Raw genomic sequence first — 23,306 nt, 5'->3', positions numbered from 1 at the left:
GAGAAGAAGAAATTGGATCACCTTGGCGCAGGCCTTTTTTCCCTGGGAAGAAACCCGCGAGTTCACCGTTGAGCGAAACCGAATAATGAGGAGTAGTTATACATTCTCTTATCCACGAGATGAAGACCGCAGGGAGCTCAAATGCCCGAAGAATATTAAGGACAAACTCCCATTCAATACTGTCATAGACTTTGGTGATATCCACTTGGAGACAACCCCTATTACTAGCTCCTTTTTTGTGAAAATCTGCAACCAACTCCGACGCAAGAAGGACGTTCTCACATAATTGCATGCCTTTGACGAAACCCACTTGATTTCGTTGAACAGCCTTTGGAGTAATAAGCTTAAGCCTAGCAGCCAACAGCTTCGCAACAACCTTGTACACAGTATTGCAAAGGGAAATGGGCCTAAAATCCGAGAGAGAAGAGGCACCAGGAGTTTTGGGAATCAAAGAAATAACTGTGGCATTTGTTTGTCTACTCATGCTCGGCTCCAGAAAAAACTGCTTAACAGCCCTAATGAAATCCCCTTCCACCAGTTCCCACGATGAATAGCCGCAAATATCTACTTATTTTTCAGATATTCGTATTTCCGAATATATGTAACTTTTCAAAGCAAATCAAATCAAAAAATTAGATATCCGTAACATACGAAACAAATCACAAATATTTTAAAAATTCATATATCCGATCTGTGCCGAAGCCTATAAGTGCATGTATATTGTTTCACTATTTGTGTAAAATGTAAAGCATGTTCCATGCCATATATATATGTTTCTTTTTGTACTCACCCTCATTATTTGAGCCCGTGAAGTTTGTGGTACGCCACGGTCGATTAGTCCACTCAAAAAAAAAAAATTTGCTAAATGAAGTCCACTCAAGTTTCTAGGTATAAAGATAGAAATTAGAAACAATATGTGGTCCTTCGTGAAATATGTTAAATGTGGTCGACAGCCGGTCTAGCATTTTTAAATGACCAAAGAAACTTTAGCAACATGCCTTTTCATTTTTGATCTATATAAATTCAAATAGAAATCACATTAATAATTTCTAAATTAATCAACTTCGTTAGCGATTGGTGAAGATAACTTCGTGAAGTCAATTATATAACAATTGTTAAGTTAATATCATAAATATTTAATTTGACTATATTCAATCATAATTTTATTATTAAAATCATTTGTTAGTACGAAATTCCATTTGTATTTCAAAAAAAAAAGTGTTTAAAAAAGTACGAAATTCCATTTACTCAATATATTTATTAATAGAAGTTTCATAAACAATGCTAAAATTAGTACACGTTTTTCTATTATAAAAAATTATAAATTCTATTTACATATAATTATAACAAAAATTCTTAATATGGAAAAATAAAATGAAAATGTACTTCTCAAATTTTATGCCTTAGTAAATCATTTGAATCGCTTTAGTACATATACATTACGATCCACCCAAAACATATTGGAAAGACGAGATTTTTACACATGATTTACGTTACAATCACATATAACACATGAAATCTTGGATCTCATTATCAAACATATTTTTTAGTAAGTGAGAAGCATCAGACGATAATTAAAATAAGTCTAAAGAGATGCCGTGGAAGCTCCGTTGTTAGGGCTACGTACTATCCTTATCCGATCTTCTCGGCTAGACATATAACTGGTGGTTGCCATTAATTTCAGGTTGTGGTGTCTTAGTTCTAGCTGGTAAAGCAACCGAAAACAATTGTTTTGTTCTGTGAGAAGGTTAATAACGAAATAATGAAGTTTTAACAACCCAATTTCAAAGTATATGAATGCATGGTCTTATAATATGTGCATGCAATATTTTCCAAAATGTACGTGTGGAATATTTTTATGAATGTATGGTCTTATAATATTTGCATATAATCCTTAACACCATGTGGAACACGAAAATTCGATTTATATATCTTTTCTTTCTTCGTACTAACTAAGAAATGTCTGTCAAAACGTCACGTTTTCCTCAAGAGGAAATTGGTCTCACTTATTCGTTCGTTGATGTTTTGGAAAACTGGACCATAAGTTTATTCGAAAATGCCACAGGCAGTCGGACCTCACCAACCGGTTGAGCTGGATACATTTGTGTCTTTATCGATTTAAATATTTGAGAATGCAAAATGTAAAAACAAATTTCATTACACTTTTGGTTTTTTTTTTTGATAAGACACTTCTGGTATTTCTCTAAACAAAAATTGATAACATGTTATAAAAGGAAAATCAATAATCTAAAAATATTGAGCTGATGATGATGACATCATGATACCACTATTAGTAGTCATAAATGTTGTTAAATATTGTGAATCCGTATCATGCATTGTATATTCGGATCATTCGTTTTTGAAAGGGCTTATTTGCCAAGTAACCAAAAAAAAATTGGAAATTAATTTCTTAGAGAAATTGTAGAGAGAGATAGGAAGAGAAAGTAGGAGAAAGGGGGTGTTTTTAGTTAGTCAGTGAATTTAGGATTTTTTGTGTATATAGGGGCAAATTTCCCTTTTTGAAAACTGAAAGTAATTTTTTTACAAAAAAGTTGGAGAAAAGCAATAGAGTATATATGCGTGGCGCCGTGTGGGTAAGTGGGTTATGTTACTATTACAAACCAGGAATACAATCCTAATGTAGCTTGGTTTATCAATTTTTTGGTACTAGTACAAACCAGGGCGTTCTCATTAGTTGTTAAGGTTAATTTCAGATAAAAGGACGTGGGCACATTTACCAGTAGATAGAACATGCACTGGTCAAAGCAAACTTACAAGTATTATTCTATCTTACGAGTGATGAGTTTGAATAGATTAGGTGACACCAAACATAGAACTGATCTAATTATAAAGCGAAATCCGGTTACTTTTTGTTGTGTTTTGACATATCTCTAGCTAGATAATTTATACATGCTTAGCTCACATTAAAAATTTATTACAAAATCCTACTCGAATTAAGTTATTTTAATCTGTTCAATAAATATTGTAAATTATTTTTTTTTAGAAAAAAGGATTTTCTATTGAACATATTGACCATATTGATGAACACTAACACATGCATGACAATCTTCACAAACCCTCAGGTTCTTTATCACAAAATATAAAAAAATATATGTCGTCCCTGTACTAGTGTTGAGAATCCCAAATGCTACTGCTAACCTCTCGCTATGCTCACGCCTACTGCTCGATACCTCTCCACAGAATTCTATAGACTTCCTCTGTTAGCTCTTGACTTGCATAACAAACCAAAGGCAAGTAAACTGTTCCTTGTAAACCACGTAACTACACACCCAATACTCTTTACTGAATCCTATCTCTCATCACTACCCATATTCTCGAATCCTTTTTTTTGGATTATACGAGTTTGTATATATTCTTGATATCAATACATAAGTGTGGTCAATGTTCATCGGTTCAACAGGCGTTGAGTCTATCAACTCCATAGCATCATCATCTAGTCGACCAGCTCTTAACAAGCGTAGTAGTGTTCAGGACCAAGTTGCTAGGCCCAAATAGTTGGATAAATGGGCCTAGGCCCAAACTATTTGTAAGTTGGCAAAATCAAAAGAATAGACCTATTCGAACAACCAAACCGGTTATAATCTGATAGGTTTAGCTTTGCCAACTACTTCTAATAGGTTAACATATGTAGATAAAACCCTAAGCTAAACAATCTTTCTGTAATCTTTTTCATCATGCCGATCGGGAGAAGTAACCCTCCCGTTAAGCTAATTACATACTCTAACGAGCTCGTGGATGGAAAACCATTCTACGCCTTTTCCAATTCTCTTCCCGCGAAGTCTTTGAACCGTGAACCTGCTGGTCACGCCTTCCACTCAGCTGCTCGTAAACTTCATGGATGCGCAGAGGCACGCAGTGACGGTGGTAAACGTAGCGATAAGAGAGTTGGTGACGATGATGAAGAGGAGGAGTACGTTCCTTCATTCAACCCATATGGTAACAAAGGGAAGAATAAGAACAAGAAGAAGAAGCCTGGTACACAGCAGCAGCAGCAGAAACAAGACCCCTATGCCTTATTGGGATTGAGAAACATGAGGTACCTTGCGACGCAAGATCAGATAAAGAAAAGCTACCGAGAAGCTGCGCTGAAGCATCATCCGGATAAACTCGCTGCTCTCGTCACCGCTGAGGAGACTCAACAAGGGAAGGAGGCTAAGAAAGAGGAGATAGAGTCTCGTTTCAGAGCGATTCAAGAAGCTTACGAGGTGCTGACGGATCCGACCAAGAGGAGAATCTTCGACTCCACAGACGAGTTTGATGTTGTTGACGTGGAGGAGCTAACGCCAAGAGAGTTTTTCAAGGTGTTTGGTCCAGCCTTTAAGGGAGTTGCTAGGTGGTCAGCGGGTCAGCGTGTACCGGATTTGGGAGACGAGAAGACGAGTTTGAAAGAGGTTGATAAGTTCTACAGGTTCTGGAACGGTTTCAAGAGTTCAAGAGCCTTTCCTGACTACGAAGAGAGGAGGCATGATCTCGAGAAGGCTGATTCACGGCAGGAGCGGAGGCGGATGGAGAGAGAGAAGGCCAAGAAGACCGCCAAGGCTAGACAGGAGGACGATGTTCGAATCCGGAATCTAGTGGAGAATGCATATAGAATGGACCCGAGGATCTTGAAAAGAAGAGAGGAGGAAGAGGGTAAGAAGCAGAAAAAGAAAGAAGCAAAGCTTATGGCTAAGAAGAAGCAGGAAGAGGAAGCCGCTGCCGAGGCAGAGAAGAGAAGGAAAGAAGAAGCAGAAGAACGAAAGAAAGAGAAGGAAGTCTTTCTCAAAGAACGGAGCCGTCTTAGAACTCTCGCAGCTCATGTCCTGGCTCAGCGTCTCGTCTCCAAGGAAGATGTAGTGAATCTATGCATGTCACTTAGCATCGAGCAGCTGCAGAGTCTATGTGATACGATGGGAAACAAACAAGGGGTAGAGTTAGCAAAGGTGATCAATGATCACGAAGCCAACTCTAAAGAGAAAGAAAGTGAGAAAGTCAACTCTAAAGACAAAGAATGTGAGAAAGTCAACTCTGAAGACAAAGAAAGTGAGAAAGTCAACGCGGAGCCTAGTAAATTAGATAACACTCAGAAGAAGAAGCAACCGTGGAGCAAAGAAGAGATTGATAAGCTGAGAAAAGGAATTATAAAATATCCAAAGGGGATATCTCGGAGATGGGAGGTTATATCAGATTACATTGGTACAGGGAGAACCGTGGAGGAGATTCTCAAAGCAACTAAGACGGTTCTACTTCAAAAACCAGATTCCGCCAAGGCGTTCGACACGTTCCTCGAGAAAAGGAAACCTACGGTTTCGATCGCGTCACCTCTCTCCACTAGGGAGGAGGAGCTCGGAGAAACATTTAAAGAGACTGTTGTTGGTAAAAGCTCAGACAACAACGATGGTGAAGCAAGTGGGAGGAGTTCAGAAGCAGATGGTTGGTCGGTTGTGCAAGAGAGAGCTTTGGTTCAAGCTTTGAAGACATTCCCCAAAGACTCTAGCCAAAGATGGGAGAGAGTAGCTGCTGCTGTTCCTGGGAAAACAATGATTCAATGCAAGAAGAAGTTTGCAGAGCTTAAGGAATTAATCAGAAGCAAGAAAACTGGTGGAGTCTAAAGGAAAAACAAATAATAGTAATCAGAGCTCCATGAGAATTTTGGGTTTTAATCTTCTTGGGGGCACCGTTACTTTGTGAGATCAAATACCTTGAAAATTTTGATTTGTTTACTAATGAATGAGTCACTATCATATATGGTTACCAAATCTAACATCCATAAATAAATCTTTTAACAACTACAACAAACCGTAAGTATGAGGAAAATACAGAAAGATCAAGTTGTGATGTGGTTCGTTTTGTCACAAGGACCAAACATGTGGCATGTTAATTAGTCCATCACCAAGACCCCAACGCCTCCTTGTGCTTTTGACCTAATGATGGCCCAACAGTCACGTAGCTGTTTCCAATGACTAAGCCCATACCAGCACCGAAAGCAACGTTAACATTACTGAGACAGACATTCTATAACAGTGCAACCATAAACTAAAACTTGTCAAGAGTATTGTAATACAAAAACCAAAACCAACGTCATATTCAGTAACATCTGCACAAAACAGCAGTATCATAGTTCCTTTCAAGATATATACATATGGCAGAAGATCAAAGAACAAAGAGCAAAACGAAAGCTTGAAGAACACGAAACAAAAACCCTAATCATCTCTTGCCCATGGAAGAGGGATCATACTTGGAACGTACACGTAGCCACAGACGAAGGCCCCAGAAAAGTCATGCACGTTGTATCGTTTTGTCACCTTTCTATCTCTCACCCCATCCTTATCAATCTCATAACTAGTAAGGCAAGTACAAACCTTATCACCTTCTCTTTCAACTCCCACGCACCAGACGATGACACTACTCTTCGGCTTCACAAAGCAGTAGACAGGACTAGCCGCATTTTCGTGGACCCGTAACGCCGGAAGAACCGAACCGGACAAGCTGAAATATTTGCTAAACGAGACATCACCATCACCCAACTTGCTTGAAACCCACACTTGGATCTTCTTCGACGCTTGGTCTTGTTGTAGCAACGACAAGCTATCTCCGTCGAAAAAAGCTAGGTGACTATTATCATAATCAGAGGTTGGACAGAAGCATATGTCCTTGAACGTTTCATCTGAGAAATCGATACAACGAATGAACACTTCTTCTTCATCATCTTCTTCAACTGTATAAGCAATCCAATACATGTTACCCATCACAGCCACCCATTTACGCATGACACCTGCATAATCAAGCTCGACATCAAGGGTTCTCCAAGAACACGTCTTGCACTCATAAATCTCAACATCTCCATAACCCTGGACCTCCCCAGGGACCCTAATAAACCTCAAGATCTTGTAACCATCGCTACGGTTGTTCTTGTCGTATCCAATCCCGTGGAGATCATAACTCGTGATACCTCGTGAGGGTTCGACCCATCTGAGGTTTTTCAAAACAGGATTCCAAAGCGCGAGGTTGGGGAGTCTTGATCCGTCGCTTCCGCAACTACAATCATCAATATCGTACGCAACCAGCATGAGTCCGTCGCAGTGAACCATGAGTGGGTACACCAAAGTTATCTCGTACGGATGTTGTCGTAGCTCGTCTGGGACTGATGAAACTGAGCTTGTTGTGGTCACTGGATCCATGATTTCTACCGTATCATCGAAGATTCTTATGAAGTGTTCTTTGGAGCGGTTGAAGTGTTCGTTGATGAATCTTTTGTCGGTGATGAGAGCGTACCATTCCTTGCACGTGGGTTTTGATCGGATGAGAGCTTCCGCCGGAGTCTTGTAAAAGATTTCTTGTAGTATCTTCGGTGGCATAAGGGACAGCGACCATGAACGCCTTGAAGACGAAGCCATGAGCGCGCTCTGAGAAAGATTCTGAGTCGTATCGTATCAGAGATTCTTGGATAAGAAGAAGGAAACGACTGTGGTTCTTTTTACCGTTAAAACAGTTAAGGATTCAACCGAAACGAACCAAAAACATGAACCGGTTACCCTTATTGATTGAATGAAGCAAACGAACCGGTTTGTAACCACCTTTTTTTTTGGTAACGACGAGCAACTATGGTCAGATGTTTTCTTGGATAAATCTTCTTTTCCTCCTTGTGAGTTTATAATATTTTTTTATTTAGCCAAATCTTTTAACTTCCTTGACTGAAAAAGAAGTGAGCCGGTTAAAGATTCAACCGAACCAAAAACATGAGTATTTGAATCTCATCGACTGAATAAAGCGGACGAATCGGTTTAGTATTCACCGTTTTGGTAACGACGGTTTAGTAACCACCGGTTTGGTATCGACGAGGTACTCAAGCTTGTAGACTTAGGTGATTTTTTGTCTGTGTGTGAATAGTGGTGATCAGTGATCACGACATGTGTGATGTATGTGCATTTCCTTGGAACTCAAGCTTGGATTGGATTAGATCTATTAATTATTCTCCCAATGATTACTGGAGACCTTGGATGATAAGGCGTATGAGTTCCCTTGTCGTATGAGCTCATTAGATTCACTCTGTTTGTAAGCTTGAGGAAGCTTAAGGAGGTTTGAAGAAGAAGATAACTTTGTTGTTGATATTATTCTGCTTGCTTACAACGATTATGGATCATTACATTATATAGTAAGATGGTGAGCCTAGGTAGAGATAAAAAGGCCACGGCTTAGCATGTGACAGAACTTGAAAATTTTGATTCATTTACTTCTGAATTCTTTATTTATCGAGTCATTATCATATATGGCTACCAAATCTAATCTTTTCTCAACTATAACAAACCGTAAGTAGCAGGAAAATACAGAAAGATCAAGTTGTGATGTGGTGTGGTTCATTTTGTCACAAGGACCAAACATGTGGCATATTAATTAGTCCATGGGCAAGACCCCAACGCCTCCTTGTGCTTCTGACCTAATGATGGCCCAACAGTCACGTAACTGTTTGTTTCCAATGTCTTAACCACCAAGAAAAAAAGCGCCAAGCTGAATATTTTAACATCTTATCTTATCCGAGACATTTGAATATCTTTTCTAAACTAGACCGAACATACACGAGATCAATGTTTTAATCAACTACGCTAGCTTCCTTTACCAAATTGCTGTATATGCTCTTATCATACAACGATACGTGCACAGCAAAAGTGAGATAAACATCAGCATACTAGCGAGGGCTTCGTGCTTTCCTCTCTCAGTGAGCCTTTCATTGTCTCGTTGGTTCGGTTGTACTTAAGTAACCAAAACATAACCGGAATCTTTTGGTCAGTACTAAAATTGTTTAGATTTTCGAGTTTCTTTTATATCATCTCCAAAGATGAACACTTCCTAATCCTTATTGACATTTCTTTCTCACTTCCTCTTCCTCCTCCTTCCAACAACTCGCAGCACTGTCTCCTTGGTGCCTATCAACAAAAAAAAGGATATTAACTATAAAGCTTCAAAAACCTATTCTCACATAAATTCAGTATGTAACAAACCAAAGACACTAACCTTGTTCCAATACTCAGGATCCATCTTCATCGAAGTCACCAATATCCTCTTCACTTTACTAACCCGAGAATACTCACTCTTTCCGCAATGACCATAGTTCTTATCCGCTACACTATACCAAGTTTTCGTCCCACTATCCCTCACATCCTCTGCTCCATCCATGAAATAAGTGACGGGACGCTCACAAGGGTCAGGTCTCAAGGGCCTTGTGTTAAACGTGAAAGGCCCATCGCTAAAAGACCGCCAGGTTTTGAAGGTCTGCAACGGCGTCTCTAGATCCTTAGCGCTCAAGAAGTAAGTGTAGATCTGAATGGAGTATCCCCATGAGATGGATATGGACCATCCACGCTTGTGGTCGTGGCAATTAATCTGTTGGAGTATTCGATGTGGGTCTGAGGTGTAAGGTTTCATAAGGGTTTGTAACGACTCGATGGGAGTTTTGTTAGGGAACAATGGGTCTAAGTAATCGAGGTGATGCAAAGATACAAGCGGTGCCAGTGGATGGGCTGACAGAAACCCGTATGGATCTCCTCTTATGTCAAGCTGCAAATTTATTTGTTTTTCAACACAAGCAAAGAATGTTGTTAGTCCAAAACACAAAAGTCTATTTTTAATACCGGTATCTAAATACATAAAACAATTATAAATATCTAATTAGAAACAGAGTTACCATTAACAGCAATAATTTTTGACAATACTTTTTTTTAGGGACACATAGACTACAAGCAAACTAAATAAAGCAGATAACTAGGAATGATATGAAATTTTAGTCCATCGGTTTAAAAAGAAAAAAGTTTTCATACATATTAAAAAAATATATTAGTATCATTTATTTAATTCTCATAATTTTAAACCAATAAAATTTACTAAATATCATTAATTCGTAGAAAAGACTATTAATAAAAACTACATAAATATAAGAAATGTATTCTTTTAAAATAACTTTTCAAAATATTTATCTTTTAGAAAAGGTAGTAGTAGTACTAGTATATCATAACGATTGTGCCAGAAAAAAGTATATCATAATGTCAGACAGAATCAGGTGCTCTAGAAATAAATTTAAACCCCCAATAAATGAGAAATATAATTTGTTTGCCAACAATCATGGACCACAAGCAACAGAGGACCCATACATAAAACAAAAACGGTAGGAGAGTATTCATCTAAGCATAAAACTATCACACTTCAGTCTGTTTCATCAATTAAACGCTATCTACCGAGGCTAATGTGTCTCTCTGTAACTGACACTGGTTTTCTAATTTGGTCAACAATTGTGTGACTTTATCCAATAGATTAAATCCTAATTTAAAAAAATAAAACTTTTTTCAGCACTTACCTAAGTGATTATTAGGTTTGACTCTATATCAATAAAGTTCATAAATCCACTAAAATCTAGCGATTCTCATTCTCAGCATCTAAATCTCTTTCGAATTTGTCGGGGCCTCCAACAAACGACTGTGACACGTGTAAGTAATCCAAACAACCAATCAAAAACAGAAAACACACCTGGTGAAACCCGCGTTCTTCGGTGAACGGAACGCCAATCTCGCTAACGCAAGCCGCGATTCTCTGATCCGAGCCGTAGAAGTAGAAATACCGTTGCAGACAACCGTCCATCGCGGCCGCCAAACGCGCCGCGAGCGGACGGCTGATCGCGAACCCGCCGCCTCCGAACGCCATGTCGTAGTCGTGCATCACGTCCTGCTCGACGCTCTCCGAGTTTCCCCCGACGTACCACATCTGCTCGTGGTCGTACTTGGAGAGAACCTTGACGAGGTTATCCGCGAAGAAGACGGTGTCGTCGTCTCCCATCACGAACCACCGCACGTCGGGGAGATTCAGCCGGTAGCTATCCCAGATCACGCGAGCGATCCGAACACCGGCACGCGAGCTGGAGAATCTAAACCGAGTCCAGCTTGTATCGGAGACTCGAACCGGGATCGAGAACCGGTTATCATCGGAGTGGTGTTTAGGGATCTTAACCGGTTCATCGAGCCAGACGAATCCGCGTGTGGAGTTGCGCCACCACGAGGAGGTGTACCGGCTCCGATCGATCCACGTCTTGGCTGCTCCGGCGATGCAGAACTGGATGTGAGAGATGTTGATCGGTCCGACGGATCTCGCCGGCGGTGTGGCTAGGGCTTTCTGAGATACGGCGGGGAAACGGAGACGGCGGTATGAGGAGGAGGAGTAGTACGGCGCGGAGGAGGCTGAAAAAGTGGCGCGAAGAACGAGAGAGATGGAGACGATGAGGCACGTGAGGATCGAGAAGCGGGTGAAAAGCACGAGGTAGTCACGTGGCCGCTCAGGCGTGAAGGTTAAGCTAGAAAACTTCAGGGCGTCGTGGTGGTAGCCGAGCTCTCCACCGCCGCGATTCAGTTTCATCACCGGAGATCACTTAATTTTCACAGTTACCCTCATGCAAATTACGAAACTAGCCCCAACGGTGGCTGAGATTATTTAGTTTTAGTAGTTTTTTTTTTTGTTTTCCCCTTTTCTGGAGTGACAACTGACAACTCTCAGGTGAACATATATAAATGGGAGAAGATGATGAAGACGGTTTACGAAACACACAAATGACGAAGATAACCTCAGACTCAGTCAACGATGAGAAGACTTTCAAATATATTATATATCAGGTTTCAAACCTTTTTTTTTTCTTTTGACAATCGGTTTCAAACTATAAGAGAACCACAAAAACAAATGTCAAACCTAATGTGTTTATTATTATGGGATGTATAATCGTGTTTTGTATTTCGTGAAAAACATGTAATTTGTGTTTTGAGCTTAAAGATGAGGAAACATATGAATTAATTACTAAGAGTAAATAAAGGGAAAAATACCAAATAAGAGAAAAAGTAGGACTTGTTATATATAGAAGTATATAAATAGAAAGGACTATGTGTGGACTTCTTTTACAGGCATGGGAACACGTATTCGTGGAGCTCACTTATATAACGACCAATGTCCAGAGCTCCTTTCAAGAAACTAAAAATTTCCCAACCGAACACTCGGCTTCTTCTAAAGCATAGCTAATAGCAACTAAAAATTGGCATAATGAATAAAACAATTAGATTATCTAGTAGAGATCCAAGGGGTTATTATGGCGCAACACATCGAGAATTCTTTTTGTTCCATTAGAAAATGTTAACTACGAGTTGGGTAGATATAAATTGATTAAATAAACTTCCAAGTATTCGAAACATTGCTTATGTATTAAAGACGAACATAACATCTTCTGATCTTAATCCGACCAAAACCAAACCAACAGACAAACAGTCTGATAAACAAAAGCCATAGCAGGAAAGACAAAAATGAGTAGGAGTTTATGAAGGAGTCGAAACATTTTCTAAGTGGGTCTTGGAGTGGCCCACTCAACCCTGAGGATGAGGTTATCATAACCATAACCATTCAGCTTGTTGATGGCTCGTTGAGCGTCTTCTCTGCTCACGAAGTTGACGAAACCAAACCCTCTGCTCACTCCAGTTTTCTGATCAATCGCCACATAGACACGGGAGACAGCTCCAAACGGATGGAAGAGCTCCATCAAATCGGGTTCACGGGTGTCCTCAGACAAGTTAGTCACACGCACAGAGTTCTCATCGTTCCTCCTCCTCATGTCCGAACCACCAGTGCTTCTGTCTGCACCTGCTCTCATGCTAGGAGGCACATAAGCGGCCTTGCCACCAGGTGCAGCGGGTACGGCAGATGTTTCTCCTGTGGGTGGCTTGTCGACAAAGACATCGGTTGGTGCAGCTAGATCCTTGTAAGGACATTTTGATGTCCAATGGTCACCTTTCTTGCCGCATGTCCTGCAAACCATGAGGACTGCACCTTTACTCAGCTGAGACAAGCCGTCTCCTGCTGCCTTTGATTCATCTGCTTTGGTACCTGAAACATTACATACCCAGAAACGGGAAAGAAGTTATGGCCCAAACAGATAAATTTGTGCTAAAACAGTATAAATACATAGCCACATATCATCACATGAACTAAAAGAAAAGCTTCATATCGAAAGCAACATTGAATGTGTACAATAAGCAGCCGTAAAACGTGAGAGCACATGTCTGCTCCTACTCACAATGGACTAACAAACAGTGAACTGATGTCGGTGACATACTGACCAATCACACAAAGAAGTAGCCGCGTTGCTAACATGTGATCAGCTAATAGGTCACCCAAGTCATTCGAATAGACTCTTCATATATCCAAAAACAACTAATGTTATAACAAATAACACTAATGTTTTAGATAGTCTAGTCTATAGATTTATGTGATAAGAAGACTAATTGTTTTAGTTCACAATTCGCATAACCAAAAATAAAACTATTGTAATAAGACTAATAATGTCTTGGATTCCTATGTAACAAGACTAATGTGTTAGATATAAACTAATGTAACACGACTAATGTTTTAGATATAAACTATGTATAACCAAAAGAAATGGACTAATGTTTTAGATTCGTTTAATCTTAGATTATGTAATAAGACTTATGTGTTAGTTCATGATTCCTACACCCAAACAACCACTAATATAATAAAAACTACTGTTTTAGATTCGTAGATTAGGTAATAAGAATCAACGTTACCAGGAGCCCTAGGTCGTTCCAGAAGAATCTCTTCGGTCGAAACCATGGTGAGATGGCTACCAGCGTCCTCGTTCGCGGCGTCTCCGAACTTAGGCCAGCTCCTCCGCTCCATGGCTCGTTTGTTGAGCCTCGCGGAAGCTAGCTTACGGACGCGTGACCTGGTCGTGATCTTGACCTTGTTGCCTTCGTCGTTGAACTTGTACTCGATCACCGTCTTCAACCCGTTCTCGTCTGGGCCGATCACCTGCTTCGGAGGGAGGAGGAAATCCAGATCGTCGTCTTCGTCCATCTCGCCCCATCGGAACTTGCTCGTTTTCTGCTGCGAATCGGTCGTCGTCATCTTTCTCGTTTTTTGGATGGATTGTCAGATGCGCCGCTTCTTGTGGTTCGATGATGAATGATGCGCTTAGGGTTTGGGGATCTTATCTGGTGCTTCTATGACCGAAACGCACGTGTTCGAAGATAGCATTCATGGCAAATATCTGGGCTTTTCTAATCTAAATGTTGTTTTGGGCCTTTTCTTAAGCTCGGCAATGGGCTTAAGTAAGCTTCTCTTAACTCAGCCAGGTCTTACATAAGAAAAGAAACAATTTGGCACTAAATAATGACTAAATAGATTGATGAATTCGTATTTTATTTTTAAATATTATACCATTTATAAAAATAAAATTCCATATGATCCATTATTTTTTTTTGTTAAAAGAATTATGGAATAAAATATTAATTATCAAATTTAAGCAACTTGTTGTTATTTTATTTTTTTCCTTTTCATATCTATCAACTTTTTTTTTTCCAATTTCTATTCACTTTAATGGTCACTGTGCAAGGCCACACATTTTGCCTGCCAAATTTTGTAACAGGATTATAATGCAGTGTACTATCCTATCTCAACATCAAAAGCTCTCTAGCAAAAGAAGATATTGTAAAACTGAATTACTAACCCACTATAAGCGTCGAGTATGGAACAATCATTACAATGGAACTGATGACGAGCAGTAGCCTTGCAAGAACCTTTAAGAGCACAACACTATGTTCTATCTGCGATTTCAACTCAGAGGAGGCGCATCTTCCATCAGACAAGCGGCCTTACAGTTACTAGCTAACTAGAGAAGTTAACAAATAACTGCGATTGTTTTTTTTGCCAACATGACAAGGAATCGAAATTTATGCTGTGCCCTTTACTTGAAACAGTGATGATATCCCCGTTTGGTTTTTGCTTCAAGAATGAAGGCTTCTTGTTGACTTAAAGTTCACTGTAGTTACGCCAGACAGCCCTGAATTCTTCACGGAATGTGTTCAGGCGTGCCTTGAGGTTTGGAGTTCTCAGGCTTGCGTGAAGAATGATCACTTTGGAGATTGGATAGAGAATAAAATTAAAGTTATAAGTTTAAAACCGGATCAAAGAAATGAATGGAAGTGTAATAACTTACTGAGAAGGGCAGTGGCAAATGCATAGAGGACCCATAACAAACCGCAGGAAGTAAACCACAAGACAAAGCTGGCTACATAAGGAAAATTAATACTTACGCATCAGTTGCATATCAAGAGGTAAGATGAAGGATTATAATAACATTAGAGATATTGAGTATGTTAAGTACCGGTTAATCCAAGCAAGACAAATACCAAACGTGGTTTGCCACAAACGTAAACCTTCTTTCTAACTGCAGATCGCCCACGAATGACGGGCCTGAAACAAGTAGTAATAAAAATGTAAAGATCAGCTTCTGTAATCTTTCCATGAAGATTCAAAATCAAAAGAACTCACATGTGGGGAGGTCTCATCTTTGCAGCTAAATGTGGTGAAAAATGCCTAATGGTCCGGATCATCTTCTCATTAAAAGTAGCTGCAAAGCTGCAAAAAACAACACAAAACATGAGAGCGTTCACTAGAATACACACACACACACGCAAATCAATAGGTCAAGAAAAACAAAACAACACCAAATAACTGAAAATAGAGAACCTTGCAAGTTGCAACTCCTAAATTTTAAGAACCAACAGCATAACCTATCGAATCTAATACTACTAAGCACATTCACTTAACTATAGAGAACCTCTTCCTAAACATTCCAATAGATGTTAAACTAACACAAACAGAAGCCAACGCATGAACATCTAAGCAGCGATACAAAGCAGTATACTAACGAGAAAAATCACAGCAAGTACCTGTCGTTAAGGAAAGCTAAGCTTAGGGCAGTAAGAGGAGCACCAAGAATGGCCAGAGGTCTCGTGATAAGTGCAAGACCTGAGCTCAAAACAGCACAAAGAGGATCTTAAATAAATAAATAAAAACCCAAAATTTCTCATTCATAGCTTAAAAAAAAAATCAAGTCTTTGACATACCCAGAACGAGAATAAACAGTATGAAGTAATTCGTCCTATAGCTGCAACAGTATAAACACACAGAGAAGAAGATATAATCAAAATCAAGCACAAACGTGAAAACGCGAATATAGAAAACAGAGAGAAAGGGAGGGAGATATACTAGTATAGATTGCATTTGAGACGACTCATCCACTTAGAGAAAGAGCGAGGGAAGGCGAATCTGGAGAAGAACTCGGCTAAGGAACGAGGACGCGTCGACCACTCAACCTCTCTTAGCGCTTCGATCACATCCTCAGCAGCTACGCTATCCCAATCCATCTCTCTCTATCTATATCTTTCTCAGAAGCTATGGCACCACAAGAAGTAAAACAATAATCTGCTCCGAAGCCGAAGATGAAAAATTAGGGTTTGATGGATTTTTATTCAATTCGAGGATGATTGATTCTCTGGTTTTAGGTTTGATTTTGTTTTTTACTGTGGATCAAGCAAGCAATGGGAAGGGAAAGTAAAATACACATTAGCAGATGATGACGTGTCATTATACAACTGGAGGAATGACGAAAACGCGGCAAAAAAATGTGTCTGAGCCCGGTTTCGAACCGGGGACCTCTAGTGTGTGAGACTAGCGTGATAACCGACTACACCACCCAGACGACTTGTTTTATCTACTTAATTATACTATCAGAATTAACTCGGCTATTTATTTGAGTTCAGTAATCAAATAAAAGCTCTTCCAGTTCTCAGAGAAGAAAAGCTCTCAACTACAAATAAAAAGCATGTACTAACCAAACATTTCACTTTTTGGATCTTTAAGTTCCAGTAGCTCTCTTGCATGAGATGCAAGGTTGTGGACTGATTATCAGATAGAAGCCAAATATTCATATTTGCAATTTGTACATATATAATTAACATCCGCGGTTACTGACTGTATGATTCTTCAGAATTTTAAATACAAAGCTTTCTTTGCAGATCTCATATCCTTTACAGTTTGACCGGTTCCTTCAGTCTTCAGAACATATACGAAGGCTGAAGCTAATGGCTGATAAACATTCCTGAATATATTATCACACAAACAAGATGAACATCGTGTACAATGAAGAACTGCAACTATTTTTAGAGAAATATATAAAGACTTGAGAAGCTGACTATAGAAGTGACCTTCTGCACTAGTTACACTTTTTTGTTTGTTCAAAGCACTAGTTACACTTTAATGGATTTATTATGTTAGGAAAGTAAATGTTGAGAAAAATAGTAACCTCATTGATATCTTTTTTTTTTGAAAGAAAGCCTCATTGATATCAGTGTTGTTATTCCTATTCACCGGAACCGTTCGCAGACAGAAGACCATATCCACCAAGTTCTTTGTTGTCTTTGACTTGGTAAAGACAAAAAAATTCGCCGTTGCCGGGCATCGAACCCGGGTCACCCCGCGTGACAGGCGGGAATACTTACCACTATACTACAACGACTTGGTTGCTGACATTTGGAGTAGTTATAAAATGTACTCAAATCTAATTCCTCGTGAAACATTTGGTTGATCAGTTTGTTATGTCGTCTTTTGGTTTGCAAAGTCCGACAGTATAAGACAGAGAGATGGGGGTACTTATTCAGTACTGCCACTAATTCTTTTTTCTAGTTAGTCGTGTGAAAGTGTAGATAAATGTCGAAACTAATCATCAAGTGTCTGCAAAAACATGAAATTTGATGAGTTTCTTGTTCAGAATATATTTTCTTGTTGTCTAGAACATTTGCATTTAATGTAATCTCGGATTTTATAGGTTTCATCTTTTTCTTTTTCAATGTTGTCAACGTAGGTAGTAAAATTCATCTTGTAAACCAACAAGACACAATTTTGGAGTAGAAAAAATAGGCTCAGAAATAATACGAAAAATATTTTGTACATGAATCATTTCTAGAAACATAAAGAAGATGGCCATACATCTATGAACAAAGTCTAGGATATCATGAATATCTAACTAACAGTTTACCAAAAAAGAAAAATATCTAACCAACATTAATTTAATCAAATATACAAAGAGGAATAACACCACTATCATATATGATCTACCAACACAACCAATGATACATGACATACATACTCATTCTTTTTGTGTACAAACCAATGGCCGATGGATGCATAGTCCATATAGACTTATTTTTGGCAGTTGGCGTGACTATTGCTCTTCTTTGTAGTTGCATTTTTCTTTATATTCCAGTGTTGTTTAGATTTATCTTTCTTTCCACTACTATTTCTCTTTGTACCGATTGTCAAAAACTAAAAAATTTAGTATAAAATTTAATATTTAGACCTAAAAATCCAACCGAACCCAAAAACGTTCAATCCAAACCAAAATTTTCCGAGACAAAAAAAAGACTTCAAAATGAATTTGTAACTGCTAAAACAATACCAGTAACTACTACCCCTAGAGAGCCCCAAATAGTAATGGTCTCTCCTCCACAAAGCCATACCATGCATGGAACAAATCCAACCCCAAACGAAGTAGCCGTAAACAGAACACACACATCCTTAAACAACTCAAACTGTAACCCTCTCCTCTTCTTCCTACTCAACTTCATTACATCCCTTGTCTTAACCTCATTATACTTCTCCTCCTCGCAATAACGAGAGATCAGCAAACTCGGAATCCTAGAATCAAACTCGTATCTCTCTGGCTCCCACTCGTTGAATATATCTTGTGCTCCTTGTACATCACCAAGCTTCAACAAAGACCTAATCACACTTCGATACCCTTCGTTACTCATCTTACCCACGTTATCTTTCTTGTACTCATTCCATAAACGGTACACTTCTTTTTTACTCGATGTTATCTCTATAGCCTTTAACGTTGACCCTTCTGTTTCGTAAGCCTTTGCCATTGCGTCCAACGTCCTCACTTCAAGTCTGAGCTCTTCTTCCCATTCTCTCTTATACTTCTCCATGCACTCCATGGCTGATACATATGCGTTTACTCTCAAAACGTTGTTCATTGTGACATTATCCGGCTCTATGTTCTTCTCCTTCATCTTTTCAAGAAGCTTCATGACCTTGCTTCTTTTTCTTATCTCACTGTAGAGAGATATCATTGAGTTGAATGGTGTGGAGTTTAAGAGGAACCCTAGCTCACTCATCCTCTCGAAAGTGGCTTCTGCTTTATCCACAGTTTTGGCTGATCTTGTGTATGTGGTTAAGAGTGTAGAGTAGACCGAGTAGTTCTTCATGTTCTCAGGGATGCTGCTATTGAAAAACTTCTCTGCTTGTTCTAAGCCCAATACATTGTCAATGAGATGAAGCCTAGCTGCATAGTCCTCAGGGAAAAGATCAAACAACTTTCTCTCACTCACCCATGTTGATGCCTCAAGTGCTTTAGGGTATTGTTTTGAGTCACAAAGATCCTTAATGAGACCTCTCATGTAGGAAGGCTCCACTAGGTTCCCTTTCTTACCCCATTCCTCCAGCAATGGACCAATAGGTCTAACCATTTTTTCATTCCTTATAGTCTTGATCATGAGCTTATCTGCCTTCTTAACCTGTCCGTTTTTGCGGTAACCAGAAGCCAACATGGTTGGGATTCGGACATCAAACTCAAGACCAGAGTCATCCCACTCATTGTAGTAAATCTCTTCTGCTCCATTGAGATCATCAAGCTTCAAGAGAGATCCAAACAAAGCTCTAAACCCATCATTGTCCTGCTCTTCTGTCATCTTGTACAAGTCCCATATACGGTAAACGTCTTCTCTCTCTCCAGCTTCACCATATAGCGTCAAGAGTTCAGGATAGGACTCAGGATCTATCTGGTCCTCCTCTGTTCTAAGAAGCATCTCTCTCGCCTTCTCCTTGTTACCATGTCTTAGATAAGTCTTTGCCATGTCAAGTGACGTGAGACAGTGCATCTTTACAGTGTCTTCCCAAACAGAAAGAAGCTTCTCCATAGCCAACAAGTCAGACACAGAAGCATACACACGCAGAGCTGTGTTCACGGTGAGACTATCGAACGCAACGTTGTTCTCCTTCATCTCTTGCATGATCTCATCGACCTTGTCTCTCTTCCGGACAGATAAGTAGAGAGACATCATCGAGTTGTAAGGCAAAGGTTTCAAGAGCAAACCAATCTCCCTCATCTTCTTGAAAGTACCTTCAGCTTTAACAAGATCTTTCTTCACAGTGTAACAGTTCAACAAAGCGGTGTAGATTGCCTCACCTCTCTGGCTCTCCGGGACGCTCTCAAAGAACTTCTCAGCTTCTCTCAACCCCAACACGTTCTCTATAAGACAAAATCTAGCTGTGAAGTCTTCAGGGATGAGGTTACATAGCTTATGCTCAATCATCCAGTCTGATACCTCTAGGGCTTGACGAAAGCGTTGCGAATCTCTAAGCTCCTCTACGAGTACTCTCACCATCGAAGGGTTTATTTGTTTACCTTTTTGTTGACGTCTCCAATGTTCAAGAACCCTAGTGATTGCTGTTTTGTGTTCTGAAGCGGCTTCGATACGACTCTGCAGAGTAGTAGTGTTGTGCCTTGGAGAAGACGGTAGGGTTCCGTTTGAGTAGGAGCAGAATAATAGAGTCCTGCTACTGTGAGTGAGGATACTCCGAGCGTGGTGCTGGAGATTATGCGACATCATGTTCAGTGGTTGATGATGATACAGAGAAGACTACTCTAGCTAGCTAGGTTTTGATAACTCTTCAATTTAATAGGGTTTTAATTTTTTTTTTCCATTTTAAAAGTTTACTTCTGTGCCGTGGAAATATTATAGCTTACCATAAACAACTTAACATGTACCAATAATTTAATAATTCTAAAGTGAAAGTTTCCATATTTAAACGTCTACTTCTATATTATTGAGAAAAATACAACTTAATAGTATATAATATAGTAAAATAATAAGAAAAAAGTTGACGTGAAAAATAATAATGCCGTGGGTAATATAGTAAAACTATGCAAAAATAATAATGATGTGTTTTTACGTTTCAGAAATTTTATATTGAACATATATTAAATATTACACTATATTAATAATTAACCTTTTATGTTTTCTCGGAGAAATCGTAAGCTGTAACTTTTTCCAAGCACACTTATAATACAAGTTATGGACTATGGAGTACTACATCAAACTGCAAGTAATCACCTCAACCAAAATTAACCATCAAAATGTCTGCATAGCATAGGCATAAAACTATACATTTGGGGATGAATTTGTTTTATGTTACGTAGAATTTTAATTAATCTTTATTCTTGATGTCTGGAACACATACATCATCTCCAAATGTCTAACATACTCAGCATAATAATTCTTAAATAAAAACTGATAAGAACCTCCTAGACAACTAAAATAAATTGGCTAGGGCAAAAATTCAGGAAGACCTAGCATTAATATAAAAATCAAAGGGGGGAAGGTTGTACACAGCATAACCGCCGGTATAAAGAGAAGAGTCCACCCCATATCTTTCATGAACAGCTCAAACTCCGTCTCATCCACCTTCCGTCTACTCGAATTCAGCATTTGCCTCGCCTTCGTTTCATCACCTTCGACCTCGCAATAACGTGCGATTAGCAAACCAGGTATCCTAGCATCGAACTCTTCTCCTCCTTTTGATTGTGCCCACTCTCCATACATCTCTTCTGCTCCTTTTACATCACCAAGCTTCAACAAAGACCTAATCACGCTCACATACTCTTCATTACCCATCTTTTCAATCGTGTCCCTTAGACGGTACACTTCTTGTGTACTCGTTGTCATCTCTACCGCCTTTAGTATTGATCCTGCTTTCTCGTAAGCCGCTGCCATTGCTTCCATCGTTTCCACTTCAAGCTTGAGCTCTCCATCATCAACCCATTGGCTCTTATGCTCGTCCATCAAGTCAACGGCTGATGCATAAGCCTTTGCTCTCAAAACGCAGTTCATTGTGGCACTATCCGGCTCTATGTTCTTCTCCTTCATCTTCCTTAGAAGATTATCAATCTCGACTCGTTTCCATAGCACGCTGTAGAGAGATATCATGGACTTAAACGGTGAGAGTTTGGTGAGGAAACCTAGCTCTCCCATCTTCTCAAAGATAGCCTCAGCTTTATCAAAATTTTGGTAAGATCTCGTGTATGAGTTCAAGAGTGTGGAGTAGACAGAGAAGCCCTTCATCTTCTCAGGGATGCCTTTTTCGAAAAACTCATCAGCTTCTTTCAGACCAAACACTTTCTCGGTTAGGTCAAGCCTATCAGCATAATCTTCCGGGAAAAGACTAATCACCTTTTGATCACAAAGCCATGAAGATGCCTCAAGTGCTTTAGAGAACTGATTTGAATCTTTAAGGTTCTTGATGAGGTCTCTCAACTCCGAAGGCTTCCCCCACTCTTTCAGCAAGGGAGTGATTTCTTTATCAGCAAGTTCTTTGTTCCTTAAAGTCTTGTTAGTCAAGTTATCTGCCTCTCTCACCATACCCTTTTTGCGGAAAGCAGACACCAACGTAGTTGGGATCCGGACATCAAACTCAAGACCGGAAGACACGTACTCTTTGTAGTACATTTCTGCTGCTCCTTTGGTATCATCAAGAAGACAGAGAGATCTAATCAAAGCTAGGAACCCTTCACTCTTCTGCTCTCCTGTCTTCTTGTATAGGTTCCATATACGGTAAACATCTTCACTACACTTTCCAGCTTCACCGTATAGCCTCATTAGCTCCACATAGGAGGCGGGTTCGTTTAGCACCTCTGCTCTAAGAAGCATCTCTCTCGCTTCTCTCTTGGAACCAACCCTCAGATAAGCCTTTGCCATGTCAAGAACTGTGTGCAACTGAAGCGTTTCGGTCTCTTCCTCTTCCCAACCCACGAGAAACTTTTCCATGGACGCCACGTCAGATTCAGCAGCGTACGCTCGCAAAACGTTGCTCACGGTGTGGCTATCAAGCTTAACATCGTTGTCCTTCATCTCTCGCAGAATCTCATCTATCTTAACTCGGTTTCCAACAGAGCCGTAGAGAGAGGTCATGGAGCTGTACGGTGAAGGCTTCAAGAGCAGACCTAGCTCTCTCATCTTCTCGAAAGCAGCTTCTGCTCTGTCGAGAGTCTTCTTACCAGACTTTGCGTAGCTCTTTAGTAGAGCAGTGTACATAGGCTCACCTCTCAGATTCTCAGGGACCCTCTCCAAGAACTTCTCCGCTTCTTCTAAACCTAACACACTCTCGACCAGATCGAAACGTGCGGTGTAATCCTCCGGTACGAGAGTGCATATCTTTCTTTCAGTCATCCACTGTGATACCTCTAGGGCTTGTGGATACCGCTTGGAGTCGCGGAGCTTTTCGAAGATTCCTCTCACCAGAGAAGGATTCAACGTGTTCCCTTGTTGTCTCCATTGCTCAAGCACCGTACTGATCTTTGCCTTCTCATT

General features: G+C 39.7%; 7 protein-coding genes and 2 non-coding genes across 9 annotated transcripts; 1 reads left to right on the top strand and 8 right to left on the bottom strand.

Annotated features, from left to right (window-relative positions):
• The first annotated feature begins 3,654 nt into the window (after window positions 1-3,654).
• LOC130504019 (uncharacterized) lies at window positions 3,655-5,707 on the top strand. The gene has a single exon (XM_056998594.1). The coding sequence runs from the start codon at window positions 3,696-3,698 to the stop codon at window positions 5,610-5,612; it is 1,917 nt and encodes a 638-aa protein (XP_056854574.1). The 5' UTR covers window positions 3,655-3,695; the 3' UTR covers window positions 5,613-5,707.
• Window positions 5,708-6,114: 407 nt separating this feature from the next.
• On the bottom strand, window positions 6,115-7,575 carry LOC108858945 (F-box protein At3g08750-like). The gene has a single exon (XM_018632791.2). The coding sequence runs from the start codon at window positions 7,395-7,397 to the stop codon at window positions 6,204-6,206; it is 1,194 nt and encodes a 397-aa protein (XP_018488293.2). The 5' UTR covers window positions 7,398-7,575; the 3' UTR covers window positions 6,115-6,203.
• A 921-nt stretch (window positions 7,576-8,496) lies between these two features.
• Window positions 8,497-11,538, bottom strand: LOC108856563 (uncharacterized). The gene is made up of 3 exons (XM_018630395.2): window positions 10,519-11,538; window positions 9,013-9,555; window positions 8,497-8,924 (listed from the first exon to the last, which is right to left on the bottom strand). The coding sequence occupies exons 1-3, from the start codon at window positions 11,395-11,397 to the stop codon at window positions 8,820-8,822; spliced, it is 1,527 nt and encodes a 508-aa protein (XP_018485897.2). The 5' UTR covers window positions 11,398-11,538; the 3' UTR covers window positions 8,497-8,819.
• A 637-nt stretch (window positions 11,539-12,175) lies between these two features.
• Window positions 12,176-14,038, bottom strand: LOC130504021 (uncharacterized). The gene is made up of 2 exons (XM_056998596.1): window positions 13,602-14,038; window positions 12,176-12,903 (listed from the first exon to the last, which is right to left on the bottom strand). Exons 1-2 carry the CDS (start codon window positions 13,939-13,941, stop codon window positions 12,362-12,364), a joined length of 882 nt encoding a protein of 293 aa, XP_056854576.1. The 5' UTR covers window positions 13,942-14,038; the 3' UTR covers window positions 12,176-12,361.
• Window positions 14,039-14,514: 476 nt separating this feature from the next.
• LOC130504022 (PRA1 family protein A3-like) lies at window positions 14,515-16,414 on the bottom strand. Its single transcript, XM_056998597.1, has 7 exons — window positions 16,087-16,414; window positions 15,945-15,985; window positions 15,768-15,846; window positions 15,367-15,453; window positions 15,200-15,288; window positions 15,032-15,103; window positions 14,515-14,948 (listed from the first exon to the last, which is right to left on the bottom strand). Exons 1-7 carry the CDS (start codon window positions 16,242-16,244, stop codon window positions 14,845-14,847), a joined length of 630 nt encoding a protein of 209 aa, XP_056854577.1. The 5' UTR covers window positions 16,245-16,414; the 3' UTR covers window positions 14,515-14,844.
• A 91-nt stretch (window positions 16,415-16,505) lies between these two features.
• On the bottom strand, window positions 16,506-16,579 carry TRNAV-CAC (transfer RNA valine (anticodon CAC)). Its single transcript has one exon. It is a non-coding gene; the product is annotated as a tRNA-Val (tRNA).
• A 743-nt stretch (window positions 16,580-17,322) lies between these two features.
• TRNAD-GUC (transfer RNA aspartic acid (anticodon GUC)) lies at window positions 17,323-17,395 on the bottom strand. Its single transcript has one exon. It is a non-coding gene; the product is annotated as a tRNA-Asp (tRNA).
• Window positions 17,396-18,199: 804 nt separating this feature from the next.
• Window positions 18,200-20,596, bottom strand: LOC130504020 (putative pentatricopeptide repeat-containing protein At1g28020). Its single transcript, XM_056998595.1, has one exon. The coding sequence runs from the start codon at window positions 20,547-20,549 to the stop codon at window positions 18,303-18,305; it is 2,247 nt and encodes a 748-aa protein (XP_056854575.1). The 5' UTR covers window positions 20,550-20,596; the 3' UTR covers window positions 18,200-18,302.
• Window positions 20,597-21,138: 542 nt separating this feature from the next.
• On the bottom strand, window positions 21,139-23,303 carry LOC108858946 (putative pentatricopeptide repeat-containing protein At1g28020; the record flags this gene model as incomplete). The annotated part of the gene is made up of 1 exon (XM_056998598.1): window positions 21,139-23,303. A coding segment is annotated over one exon (2,037 nt), but the record flags the coding sequence as incomplete, so codon positions are not given.
• Window positions 23,304-23,306: the final 3 nt, after the last annotated feature.

This window comes from Raphanus sativus, unplaced genomic scaffold (genome assembly GCF_000801105.2).
Source record: "Raphanus sativus cultivar WK10039 unplaced genomic scaffold, ASM80110v3 Scaffold1305, whole genome shotgun sequence".
Classification (NCBI taxonomy): Eukaryota; Viridiplantae; Streptophyta; class Magnoliopsida; order Brassicales; family Brassicaceae; genus Raphanus; species Raphanus sativus.
This window is presented reverse-complemented; position numbering and strand designations above follow the sequence as displayed.